Source organism: Gopherus flavomarginatus, chromosome 13 (genome assembly GCF_025201925.1).
Source record: "Gopherus flavomarginatus isolate rGopFla2 chromosome 13, rGopFla2.mat.asm, whole genome shotgun sequence".
NCBI lineage: Eukaryota > Metazoa > Chordata > Testudines > Testudinidae > Gopherus > Gopherus flavomarginatus.
Window position 1 is genome coordinate 15,154,404 of NC_066629.1, and position 14,117 is coordinate 15,168,520.

At 44.0% G+C, this 14,117-nt stretch overlaps 1 protein-coding gene across 3 annotated transcripts in view; it reads left to right on the top strand.

Moving 5' to 3' along the window:
- Nucleotides 1-12,845, top strand: part of FLI1 (Fli-1 proto-oncogene, ETS transcription factor) — a 115,320-nt gene extending 102,475 nt beyond the window's left edge. For all 3 annotated transcript variants that reach the window (XM_050921672.1, XM_050921673.1, XM_050921674.1), the window contains 4 exons: nt 5,984-6,049; nt 7,335-7,397; nt 8,764-8,811; nt 10,220-12,845. In XM_050921672.1, the coding sequence (XP_050777629.1) occupies nt 5,984-6,049; nt 7,335-7,397; nt 8,764-8,811; nt 10,220-10,749 (707 nt within the window). In that variant the 3' untranslated portion in view covers nt 10,750-12,845. The remainder of the gene's footprint in view (nt 1-5,983; nt 6,050-7,334; nt 7,398-8,763; nt 8,812-10,219) is intronic.
- Nucleotides 12,846-14,117: the final 1,272 nt, after the last annotated feature.

The following is a 14,117-nucleotide window of genomic DNA, read 5'->3' on the forward strand; positions in this document are numbered from 1 at the left end:
GTCTCTGCGTCTCTCTCCTGTGAATTTCACTGGGAGTTAGGCACCTAGGCGCCCTTGAAAAAAAAAACCTGGCACCTATCTGCATCTTAGGCACCTAAATCCCTTTAAAAACCTGACCTCGAGCTGGAGGGAAGATGCCCTAGAAAGATGAGACCGTTATCACAAGCCACTGCACATGTGACCCAACGAGTGCTGCATCCAGCAAAATCAAAAGGCCTTGCAGAAAGAGGCCCGCTGCCCATGCTTCCCCCCGAGTGTTTGTGGGGGCGACACTGACTAGCAAGTCTGCTCCCCCGACTCTGGTTTGATGGAGTAAGCTCCTAAGGAGGCAGCGGGATACAGGAGCTGTCAGCACTCACTGAGCAGCTAGGGAAGCCAAGGGACTATGAGGTCCATTGTTTCGTGGGAACGCTGGCCTGCCACGGCACCCTCAGCCTTTCAGATTTGAAAAACATCACTTTTTCCTTTGCAAAGCTGTCCTTTATTTTCTGGGGGATTTATTGTACAATCTCTAATATCCTGAACAGGGCCTTCCTGATAGCATGTTCTCTCAGCTGGTGGGCAGACTTCAGGGGCTGGTGGGAGTACAGCAGAGGATCCCAAGCTGTTAACATTTGATCAGGGATTTTTTTCCTCTGAGGAGGGAAAGGAACATCTGCGAACCCACCCGTCTGCCAGAAGCTCTGCACAGGATAACTCTGTTGGGCGCTAAGGGCATGACCTTGCACCAATGAAGCCAGTTGGAAATTTGTTGTTGACTTCAGCGTGCGCAGGATCTGAAGCTCTGAGATCTGGGTGGAGAGAAGGGTCAGAGGAAGTGGGCACTAAGTCCTGCTTCAACTGTGCTCTCCTCCTAGAAATCACTACCAGAGCTCACCTCCCTGGCTCAGCAGGGCAGCAGACTTGGGGCCTGAGCCTGCCCTCCTTGACTTCAACTGGAGGATGAGCCAGGCTTTCCCACTGCTTATTGTGGGCCTTAAGGGCTTGATTCACCACTCTGTTATTTCACTTTTACATCAGCATAGCTCCATGGAAATCATTGGTCTTCACATCTGGAGTAACCTAGCAGAGAACCAGGAATTCCATCAGGGGCCCTATCCTACCAAGTCCTGTGTACTACTGGCTTTCACTTCAGTTAGGAGGAGGTCCTTGGGGAGGCAGTTAGGGTGAAAGGCTGGAGCAGAGGGCTGAGAACCAAATTCAGGATTCTGATTCTACCACTGTGTGACTTTGGGTAAGTCATGTCACCTAGTGCCTCTGTTTACCCTCCCATATAATAGCACCTGGAGAGGTGCATTTACAAATGTGAATACATAAAATGACACTAACGATGCCTTACCTCCTTCCAAGGCATGTTGCGAGCGTGAACGTTTGCAAAGCTGTTAGATCCTCAGTTGAAAGGTGCTATGAAAGTGCAAAGTGTTATTAATATCCTGTACCTTGCCTCTAATAGAGTCTGCATTCATTCTGGGGAATTTCTGGATATAAACCAGACAACTGCAGAATGACATTTCTTGAAAACATCTATGATTTATTTTGTGCTCTTTAATTCCATTTTGTATTGAATACACGTTTGTCACAGGGCCGCTGTTCAAATGGGCCTTTTAAGTCTAAAACAGACCTAGGGCAGGCGTAATTTACTTCAGCAGGCGTAAACTGGCCTAGCTTAGCTGAAGTCAGTTGCTGATTTACACCAGAAGAGGACCTGATCTCATATTTTTAAATTGAAACTCTGTAGCTTGGAGCATTTGAGTGTGAAAATTGAGCCACTTTACGACAGATAACGACTCTCTGCATAACTAACCGTCTGGCCAGAGTTCTGTAGAATCTCTTCGAGCCACTGGGCGTCAGATCCTGGGAACAATATTGTTTTTGCAGAAACCCGAGTCTCTGGATGGGTTCCCTGGCTCTGCCTTTTCCATTTTGTTTTAAACACGTTCAGCTTTAGAGTCTGGGACTAGAAGCTGGCCGTGTTGCTGTGGTTCATTCACATTGCACAACTTTTTGTGAAGAAAAAAAAAAACGTTGGCAGATTTGATTGTTTTGTTTTTTGAGAGAGGTGGAAACTTGCACTGCTTGAGAGAGAGCACGAGTGAGCTGTTTTCCACAGCAAAACCTGCATGACTGGCTGTTGTGCTGAATCTCTCTCACCCCTTGTGCCATACAATGGAGGAACTATTTATTAACCTTATTCGGCCCCCTTCCCAATAGCACTGAAGGGGCTTATAAGGTATTAATCCTCACAACCCACCCCATGAGGTAGAGAAGTATCTTATCCCCATTTTGTAGATGGGGAACTGAAACAAAGGGAGACTAAGTAATTGGGCCAAGGTCACACAGGAAGAGAGAGGGGGGAATTAAACTGAGTTTTCTGACCGCTACTGTAATCACAACACCATCCTTGCACTCCTGAGTCAGCTGCCTATTGGAAGAAGGGTGCAAAGAAACCAGCGCTGAAAGCTTTAAAATGATTAATGACTTTAACGTCATTCTGGGCAATCTCCGCCCAAGAGCAGATCCTGAACAGGTGTAAATCAGCCTCATTTGGTAGAAGTCAATGCCGCTATGCCGATTTACACCTGCTGAGAATCTGGCCCTCTCTGTCTTGATCCAGTATTTTTGATTGCAAGAGTGCGCACAGATTTGCAGTTAAAGCTTTGGAATGGCAAGCAGGAGATGTGGGCTACACTCTGGCTCTACATGACCATGGGCAAGTCACATTCATAGAATCATAGAATACCAGGATTGGAAGGGACCTCAGGAGGTCATCTAGTCCCAGCCCCTGCTCAAAGCAGGACCAACCCCAACTAAATCATCCATTGCTGCTCCATACCTCAGTTTCCCCATCTGTAAAATGTGGCTAATCATCCAGGCCACCACTATGGAGTGCCTGGGATCTTTAGACACAAAATGTTCTGCTGTTATCTTTTCTTTTTTGTTGTGTTGATACACTGTGGGTCAGCCAGTCTTGTCATGTGCATTAGCAAGGTTCTGCTTTCGGCCCCTAACCCAATCTAGAAATAATGCCGTAGCTCACAGGATCTGAAGGTGGCAAGTTGCAAGTTGTACTAGAAAAGTTGAAAGAACCTTAAAACTTCTCTGGACACATCTCAGAAACGACCCCCTTCCTTCTTTAACCGGAGCTGGGCCCATCCACTGCAGTGCCACTCTGCCATCTTCCTGTCACCGTTTTAGTGGGGCTCCCGGGCCTTCGCTTGTTGGCAAATGATGCCAAAAGTTTAGAGTTAATATGCAGTTTTATGTACCTGCCAAGGATTATCAAAGGGAAGGAATGAAAATCAATAGCTGGCTGCCAAGGATGGGGAAGGAGAAGCCATTTGGTTACAAGGGAAATGGGCTACAATTTAAGCCTTATCTATTGTGCTCTGATTTCAAGCACTACCATACTGACACTGGTGCAAGCCCCTAGTGTAGACAGCACAAGGTGCAATTTCCACCAATGATTTCAAGCAGGGGAAAACTCCACTGCAGCTTTGCTTGTTTACGCCAGTGGCTCTTAGCCACGTAGAAAGGTTCACTTGGCAAAATGTGGCTGGGAACCAGTCCCCAGCACTGCTGCTGGAAGAACAAGAAACCCAGACTGGCCTCTGTCCTTGGGAGATGTCTTGTCGGATTCTTAATGCACAGTGGGTTGTTTTTAAGTCTGACCCATTTGCAGCAGGGATTGTGGTTTCTATTACAAACAACAGTAAAATAAATATAAAAATGGACAAGTTAAATGAGCTCCTTCCCCCCTTTTCTCTCTCTTCCCTCTCCCCTCCTCCACGCTCCCTCTTTCTGTTTTTCCTTTCATGCCAATAACTAATTTAAAAAACTGAAGAGGCTTTTACAGAGCCAGATGGACTGGGTGAGTGCACATGGATTTTTCTACAAGGAGATTTACTCCGGTCTCCTTGCTCTTCTCCAGCCCCAAACCAAGAGAATGGACAAAGGCTTTTATTCACTCGAGGGGTTGCGGAAGGAGTTTGGGGGCAGCAGTTCATCTGGTGCTTTCTGATGAGGAAGATGGTTATTTTTAAAGTTGCGTGTTAGCGTGGTTTTTATGGTTTCTTTGTTGTCCACAAGGAGACTTTGGAATCTTTTTTGGTTTAAAGCCCTGGCTTGGTGCATGTTGAATAATCTAATGGCTCATCCCTTCGCTACCTCTAAGTCTGGTCCTTGAGTGGTTTTTCTGTCCAGCCACTCCAGGACGAGAGTGAGAAGACGGGCTTGGGACAACGTGGATTGTGAACTGTTCAGCAATAACAATAAAAAAAACTAGGGATTTAAAATGTAGGATTCTGATGACACATCTTTGCCACAAGCCAATCCTCACCCACCAGTGTTGCTTATTGTGAAATCAGAGCCCATTGTTTTTCCTCCTTTCGCTAACACAATGCTTTGCTGCACCCTTCCAGGGCCCCTTCAATGTCCTTGGTAGGTTTCCTGCAGCTTCTGAATCAATCATGGGCTAGATCCTCACTTGATGTCAATTGGCATGGAACTACACTGATTGACACCTGCTGTGGATGTGGGCCCATAACTTAGGGCTGCCCATGATCCACAGAGGTCAGAGACAGAAAAAACTTGCTGTGGTCACCATTCAGTGTTTAGCAAGGTTCTTTCTTCTAAGTGTAAGGAAGTAACTGCGGCATTTCAGATACTCTGTGCAGTAATAAGCAGGGGCGGCTCCAGGCCACAGCATGCCAAGTGTGTGCTTGGAGCGGCAAGCTGCGGGGGGCGCTCTGCAGACGCCGTGAGGGCGGTAGGCAGGTTGCCCTCGGCGGCATGCCTGCGGAGAGTCCACTGGTCTCGCGGCTTCAGCAGACCTCCCAGCGGACCCTCCGCAGGCAAGCCACCGAAGGCAGCCTGCCTGCCGTGCTTGGGGTGGCAAAATACCTAGAGCCGCCCCTGGTAATAAGTGCTGGGAAATGTTGACTTTTTAATGGCAGCTGCTCTACCAAGTCATCTAGTACATCTCCCTGCAGAGGCCCAGATTTTCCAGAGCTTTACCCAGGTCAGCTGTTAAAGTGCATGGGCTTCCACCCTTCCCCTTAGGAGCCCAGTACAGCTCCCCATCAAGATATTTTTCATGATCTCCATTGTGAACTTTCCTTTCTGTCCAACCTCTCCTAAAACATGAACATTTCCTCTGTTTCCTGGATATTTACCCGTTCTTAAGGCTTCTTGGTATCCATACCACGCAACCACAGGACAACCAGAAGAAGCAGTGAGGCAGAGGAACAGGTGGCTGCGCAAGGCACACCTGATTGCAGCCTCGTGATGGGCCAGGAGGATGAGCAAGGGCTCTGGAGTGGAAAGAAGGCACAGATATTTGGGAGGATGGGGGGCAGCTAAGAGGCAGATTCTGACTAGACAGAAATTCAAATTTTGTTGGGTTCAGTTTACATTTAGCCTCAGTGCACCCCGTCTATTCCCATGGGACCAGATGGCGCCTGACACTATCACGGGTGTACAAAACAGGATAGAGGGCACTAAGCGCTTTTGTTTTCCTCCCTGGCCTCCATCACCAACTTGTGCCCCCCGACAGGAGTCAAGCACAGGCCCAGTCCATGCTACTACCACCTGTGCAGGGAGGAGATGGAGGTCCAGGCCTCAGCCCTGCTCCCACCCTCTGCCAGCCACCTCCTGCACAATGTGTCCCCGAAACTCCACCTGTCCGATGCCGTGTCTTACTATTTAACATTCATATTGTGGCAGTGCCCACAGGTCAGACAGGTCAGAGCCCCATTGTGCCAGGTACTGTACGGACAGATCAAAAATGACAGGCCCCAAGGCCCTTGCACTATAATGGACAATACATAACAGGTGGCTGAAACACATATGTAGGCCAGGACATGGAGACAAAGTAACTAAAGAGTGTGTAAAATTTCTTAAGCCATAATTACAACTAGCCACCTGTCTAGCCTTCCTGGCACAGTCTGAACTCAACTCTTCCTTCCCTCTCGTCGTTTGTCATTAGATCCCTCCTATGATGCGGTCAGGAGAGCCGGATGGGGCAATAACATGAACTCCAGCCTCACCAAAAGTAAGTAGCCATGTTGGAGGTGGCAAATTCTGATGCAGAGGATTGAAACATGGTCATGAGTTGGGCTAGGTTTGGTTTGCTGGTTGTACAGACATCAGAATGACTGAGGGTCCAGGCCCTATTAACTTCCAGTCTCTTGTGAGACTTAATTCATTAGAGCCATCTTTACATTGAGCCAGATTCTGATACAGTTAGTCATGAAGAGTAACACCGTCCTCCAATACCTTACTACTGCTCAAAAGAGAAAGGTGCCACTCACCATAAGAAAGAGTAGCAAATTCTGGCCCTTAATATTTGTAAAGCACATTGAAGTCATCATATGGATGATCCTATAGATATGCATATTATTCTAGTTGTTAATTATTTTCATAATTCATATAATTTTGCAATACTACAGGGTAAGGCCGGATTTCATGCTCCCCCCAAATGGTAGGTTTATGCCCTGAAGGAGGTAGATTGCTAGACCGTGCAATTTTTTATCTTAGTCAGTATAACTGGCTGTCACTGGGGCATATTCTGCTCTTCTTTCACTGGAGTCACATGTCCTGGGGCCACAAGTTGTCCCTGATCAAGATATTACTCATCTGGGGTAAGGCTGGCAAAATTTGGCCCTAAATCAGTACTTTCTCTTTAGGAGCTTTATGTAAAATGCTCACTCAGAATGGGTAGACCATGCTTTGGTTTATAGCTTTATCTCTGTTATCAGTGAGGATCTGCATGGGTAGAGCACATGCTAGGGCTAAGGTTGAACTGATTTGTAGTGCTGGTCAGGAATTTTTTGACCACTTTTTTTTCTTCAGAAAAATGTCAATTTTCCAAAACCAAAATTGTTCATGGGAAAGGCTTGTTTCGCGAATTGCCCGTTTCAAAATAAATTCCAGAAAAAAGTTGAGAAATCGTTGACATCCCATTTTGCCCTTTTCGAAACAAAAAATTCCATTTTTCAGTTTGAAGCAACCGTTGCTTTCAAAATTTAGGCTAACTGAGGGTAAAAGAGAATTTCAAAAGGTTAAAATGATCAAATGGAAGCATTTAGTTTGACCTGACTGAAAATTATTTAAAATGTTTCCATTGATGAAAATTGTGATTTTGACTTTTCATCCCTCTTCACGGTAATAAATATGTATGAAAACTCAACAATTCCCATGTGACCACAAAACTGTTTCCTGCCCACCTCCACTGGCTTGGTCATGTTCATGTCTACACTGTATCCATCTTGTTCCCTATTTGTTCCCTGTCCTCTGGTTGCAGTACATCTAAGATCTCACTTTTCCTGTTATTACAGGTCCCCCCGTTGCAGGTACTCAAACTGTAAATAAGAATACAGAACAGCAACGGCCGCAACCAGGTAAATGTGTCCAGTGTGTGCTCAGCTGTATCCCATAAACAACTTCATTTCCCAACCTGGTATTGTAATGTTTCAAGCAAGGACAGTCTTAGGCACAAGTTAAATGGGCTCAAACACTTATAATACTCGGTCAACTCTGTACATCCACCAACAAGGCTTATCCAAAAATACTTTCTTCTGGCTGCTTATGGATGCCCCTCCTCCCATTTAAAAGAGATGTCCCCGTATCAGCTTTGGCATGTGCAGAGTTCAAAATCCTTAGTGTCAGCTGCTTTGGTATCTGCTTTGACATCCCACAGCAGGCAGTGTAAAGGATTCTGAAACAGCTAGTCAATGGAGCTGCTTCTGCCACAGTGGTGAAAGGTCTACAGGCTGGATTCTAACCTCCCTTACACCAATATAAATTGGAAGCATCTTCAACCAAGTCCACAGAGGTACACCACTATCAAAGCACCATAAATAAGAGAATCAAGTCCAATCAGGCTTCAAGCAGTGATACTTCTTGCTTGGGTTTCCCAATGGGTTGGGTTTCCCAACTCAATGACACCCTCTCAGTGTTCTGCACAGCTGCTTTGTAGCTTTCTTTGTTAAGATGTAAAGTCAGCCATGAGCCAACACCAAAATCCAAGGGACAATGAAGGGAAGTAGATCATAATGGTCCCTTCTGACCTTAAAGTCTATGAGTCTTTGAGTCTATGAAGTAGAGAGATTACAGCAGTGGGGCCCCAGGAAAAGAGGGGAGATTCATTCCTAATAAACGCATGATGGAATTTCTAAAAAGCATTCAGCAGGAGCCTCATTCTGCTTCCGTTAGCATCTGCAGTAAAACAGCTATTGATTTTAGTCAGAGCTGAGCTGCACCAAACTTCCATTGACGTCACTGGGAGCAGAGCTGAGCCAATATGGAGCGTTTCTGAAAATCCCACCTGCACACATGAAGAGGAAATAATCAGCCCAGCTAGAAAATGTGGCACACTTACGCAGGTGGCCCAACTGCTCACATTAAAGCAAATGTATTTGCTCTGATCCAGTCGTGTTGTGCTTGCCTGATGCTATGTTTTCATGCAGCCAACTGCTGTAGCTGGTGCTGTGGCTTATGTCCAGTGGGAATTTTGATCTTAAAAACTGGGATACTCTATGAAAACAATGCGGCAGCCACTAGGTTATTTAATCCTCCCTAAATAATGTGTGTCTGTTCATTAAACAATATAAGAGACCAATGGGAGAGATTAATGGGAGAGGAGTGGCAGTGTAAAAAAGGAAGGAAAATGGACAACTGGATTATTCTGGTTAAGAAAAATAGAGAAGTGCTTTGTTTCTTTTTGTGCAGTAGAGTAAAGAAAAGATTTCTTCTCTCTTTGTTTAGATCCCTATCAAATTCTGGGACCCACCAGCAGCCGCTTAGCCAACCCAGGTGAGTTCAGTTTGGGACACCAGACCACTATCTTAAAGGCAAATTCCATCTCCTGTTTAAAGGGCCAACTCTCTCATGAGCCACTGCTTCAGACTCGGCTGGAATCGTAGCTTTTGTCCCTTTGCTGCTTGTGTAGAGTATAGGGGCCATTGGATTGCATAGAAGCGGATGCCACATCTGTCCTTGCCACTGCCCTCTGTGCTGGTCATGGCAGCTGGTGTGGAGAATTTCTTCATGATTCCCTACATGGCTGTACTATTGGTAGCTTCCATGTGCAGTCCCCACCATGGGCCTTAAATACAGTAGTAAGAAGGGTCTTGACTGACTGTCTTCCCCAGGAGTGACATTTCACTATTATAAGGCCAGGGTGGGCAAATGATATAGTAAAAGGACTAGGCAAGACTAAAACTGGGTGGATAGTGCCAAATAGTCTTTGTTTGAATACAAACAATGAAGTCACGTCTTCAGTATTGGACACCGCATGAAGTTGCTCACCACAAGCATTCTACCCTTCCCCCTCAAAGCAGCTAACCAGATTTGAACCCAGGAACTTTAATTCTGCACCACAGAGTAGAAGACCTAAATCGCTTAAGCTCTTAGCTAGCTTCTGTGGAAACCTTTTGCAGGCTTCCTATGTTTTCCACAATGACCCCGATCAAGTCATCTACAGACCTCTGGTAATAGGAGCAAGAGCATGAGCACCATTTGCTTGAGCTAACTGACAAGGTCGATGAGCATCGAGGCTATTGCAATCTCGTAAACCTCTTTACATGGCCCAGCCACAAGAGGGGGACAAAGACCCCACCTTGGCATTAATTTGGGTTACATTTTCACAAGCACGTGTTCTGTTCACAGAGGGAGAAGGTGTAGTATGCGCACGCAGAAACGGATTCTTATGAGCCTCCTTACAGGAAGTGTTAGTACGGCCATCTTGAAATAGTCTAGGAGTCATCCAGTCTGAGAGAAGAAAGAAATAATACTATGATTTAGGTGATCAGCCACAAGGCTGCACGTGGCAAATTATGAACTGCAGGTATTTGCAGCAATAGTCATGAAAATAGTTAGTGAGCAAAGTGAGGTCGAAATACACTTATATCAGCTATTCAGTGAATAATTCTGAATAATAACCATGTTCATAAAAAGCTCATTTCTGAATGCTTTGTAGATTTGTCGATTTTAATGCCAGAGGGGACCATTCTGATCAGCTAGTCTGACCTCAAACAGAAGAAGAGGCTGAGTGACTTGTTTGCTGGGAATAGGTGGGCTGACCCTCCACAAGAGTTTGTAAGGCTTGAAGGAAACTTTCCCATCAAAGATTGAGATAGTCCCTCTGTTTCCTGTCTTTGTCTTTTGATTTAAACAGGAAATGGAATGTCATTTCCTTTTCTCTTTGGCTCGCTTCATGCAGGGAGTGGGCAGATCCAGCTGTGGCAGTTCCTCCTTGAGTTGCTGTCTGACAGTTCCAATGCCAACTGCATCACGTGGGAGGGGACCAATGGGGAGTTCAAGATGACAGACCCCGACGAGGTGGCCAGGCGCTGGGGAGAGCGCAAGAGCAAGCCAAACATGAATTACGACAAGCTGAGCCGAGCCCTCCGATACTACTACGATAAGAACATTATGACCAAAGTGCACGGCAAAAGGTATGCCTACAAATTTGACTTTCACGGCATTGCCCAGGCTCTCCAGCCTCATCCAACTGAGTCTTCAATGTACAAGTATCCATCAGATCTTTCCTATATGCCTTCTTACCATGCCCATCAACAGAAGGTGAACTTTGTGCCCCCCCACGCTTCCTCCATGCCTGTCACATCATCCAGTTTCTTCGGAGCAGCAGCATCCTATTGGACCTCTCCTACGGGCAGCATCTACCCAAACCCCAATGTCCCGCGTCATCCCAACACTCATGTACCATCGCACTTGGGCAGCTACTACTAGATGTTTTTACCTTCAGTGGCCTTTATCAATCTGGTTGGATGCTCTCTTTACTTCTGGGATTTTTTGGACCTTTTCTGGATATTTTGTGGGCCATTGTTGGGGGGAGGGGGAATTAAAAACTGGATATTAGTTATTCTTGGATCAAACCTCTCTTTCTTTTTTTTTTGTGGTAATTTTGCCTCTTCTGTCTTGAACTGAGAGATGGATACCTCTGCAGGCCAGTACTCTGTGTTTTTATTTTGGTTCTAAGTCTTATGTCCTCTATAGGAACTGCCCATGAAGAGTGCTCACCGCAACCTGGAATGATTATCAGCATTTGAATTTTTACGAGACCAGAGAAAAAAATGTTTAGCAGTCCGAAGGCTCTTAACAAGACATATATCCAGCCGTGGGTCTTAGAAGAATGCTGTGTTTGTTTAACAGGGACTTAGGACAACATGTGTGTTTTTGGCGGGAGGGTTCCTGATTTCGAGGAGGGGATGGAAGAGTCAGATATTATATTGTGAGGAACTGGGGCTGCAGAGGATGGCAACTGGAATCTTAGCTTTAATTAAGGCCAACGAGGTTTTTCACCCAACTGGAAATTTTATATATATAAAGAAGTAAAGGGCATTGAAGGAACTTTTCTAGAGTGTGCAACTTGTGTTGGACTATATATTAACTCCAGAAACATCTGAGACCAGAACAAAAGAAAGTAACCTAACATCAAGCACAGACATTCCTTGAGAGCAAAAATGAAATAAACGACAGCAGATCCTGGAGAGCTTTGCCAAAGCTTTCAGGATCGCTAAGTGCTACCGATTCGCGAACGCTGTGCGTTTGTCAGACCGTCGTTCTAAGGGTCAGCTAATCAGAAGGCTACTTACTGTATAAGTTATGCAGAGTTATTTTTTCCCTATATCTCACAATATTAAAAGAAAGATGAAATAAAACGAGTTGACCTCAGTCACAAATGCAGGTTATTTTTACTACCAGATCAGTTGTTTGTGGGTTTTTATGTTGTTGTTTGTCTTGTTTTTTTGTTTGGTTTTTTTTTAAATGTAATTTGTACATCTTTTCAATCTGTACATTTGGGCTGTAGCTTTGTACTTTTTGCTAAAAAAAATTAAAATGAAAAAAAGATACATGTAACGTATCTGGTGGGAATAGAGCCCTGATCCCACAACCGGATCCAGGCAGATTTCTTTCCTATACTAGTGTGGAACACATCTGAGCTCACTGGGAGTGTCTAAAGCACAGTTTTTGTGCTCCTGTTTTAGCTTGAGTTCATTGATTGCTAATTAACTCAAATCGGCCAACATGTTTATATTCAAGCTAGTTGAAAAAATGCATCAACATTTTCCAAATTTTTCACAACAATTTTCCATCAAAACTGAGTTTTTCAAACATTTTGATAATTCTTTAAAACTGGATGAAAATCAGCAAACATTCCTCCCCCCAAAAATTTTTTTTGAAAAGCTTTTGCAGAACATTTTCATCAAACATTTGAAAATTTTCAACTACCTCTAATTTGCGAAGCTAGTCTTGATGATCCAGGAATGTTCATTTCAGGACAGAAACATGAAGATCTTGGAACAAATGTTTATAGAGGTCTTAGATTGGTACTTACAAGCTTATTAGGAATTAACTGGCAATCATTTAACAGGAGCAAAAATATCTAGTGTAGACATAACCTCTGAATGTCTGTGTCAGTGCAAGGTTTAGTCCATGTGTATTTGCTTGCAGAATTGGGACCTTAAAACAGAACATTATAGTTTGTTCATAACTTTAAACAGAAGCACTGATGCCATTATTTAACAAAAGAGGAAAACAAGATCAAGCGAATCAGTTTAGGTCTTAGTGCTTTTGGAATGTTTATAGGTAACATTACTGCAATAATCGCAAAAAAAAAAAAATTAAAAAAATTTCCCCATGGAAATGGGCTTTTGCTACTATATATATGCAATGTATTTTTGGATATTAAAATATATATAATTTTGCAAGTAATCTTTGTGGGTTTTTTAAAAAAAAAGTATTAAATGTTACGCTGACAACTGTTGTATGAGGATTATGATGTAAAAAAATGTGAGAAAATAAATGGCTGTTTTCTTCTCTAAGACATCATATTGTTACACTTTTTTCCCCAAGCTCACAGCAAAACCATGAACTTTCAGTCTAAACAATATTTATTTTAGATGAAGAGAAAGAAACTAAGAGCAAACTAAATAATACTTTGCCTTTGTATACCACTATTCATCAATAGATTTCAAAGTGCTTGACAAAGGAGGTAAGTATCATTCATTATCCCCATCTTACAAATAGGGAAACTGAGGTACGGGGAAGTGCAGTGACTTGCCCAATGTTACCTAGCATGCAAGCAGAAGAACCCAGGTGTCCTGAGTTCTAGTCCAGTGCTTCCATCACTAGAACATACTTCTCTAATGGCTACCCTATTGGTTTAGGCTATGCTGACTCCATGTGTCACAGTCATTATTGAGGGTATAGATTTACCTCTGATTGTCCAACCTTTGGGTTTTTTTGACAAATTATTAATGGAGACTTTCAATGTATTTTCCCCCTCCACACACAACCCATCACAAGCAAGTTTCCAATCCAATAATCTTCACGTGCTTGATTAATGAAGATTCACTCTGAACAGTGACTTTAAAAATGACACCTTCTTACCCAACAGATCTGTTCCCTGGGTGTATTCCACTGGACCTGCTGATTTTAGTTACAAATGTAAGTGTTGCCTTGTTTAACTGTTTGTTAAACACAGCTATGATAGAGCAAGCTATGTTCTATTCCAACTGTGCTCCACCAATACAACTGCTAAGTAGTTTCCAGAGGCAAGCATATGCTTTCACAAGTGTCAGTGTTGGCAAAATGTGAAGACCATGAGTTTGCACACATGTCATTTGGGGCAGAACTGCAGAGCAGTAAGTGTATACAGGTGTCACCACGAGCAAAATTTGCCCTGCAGAATCCTTGGCCAAGATGTTCAAAAGTGTGTTGTGACTTAGGGAACATCCATTTTCATCTTAAACCTTCTGAAATGGAGGTGTCTCAAGTTGGCCACTGCAAAACGCAGCCACTTCAGATCATTGGTAAGGTTCCAAAATCTTGGAATTGATAACTAGAGGTGCCATACAAGCCACTAGTGGCTCACCTTGACTCCCAGGCTGAGTTTGCAGGATTGAAGTTCTGAGGGAAAACCCATTTTTTTAACGTGTAAACAAAGCATGTTTGCACTAGGAGTGATTGAGAGACTATAAACATGGAGTCTAATGGTACTAATTCTACAGTCGCTTTTCTGAGGAGAATAGAGCAGATGGGAGCTGAGGTACAGCAGGATTATGTCAGAAATTTTTATTAAAAGAATGGTTTAC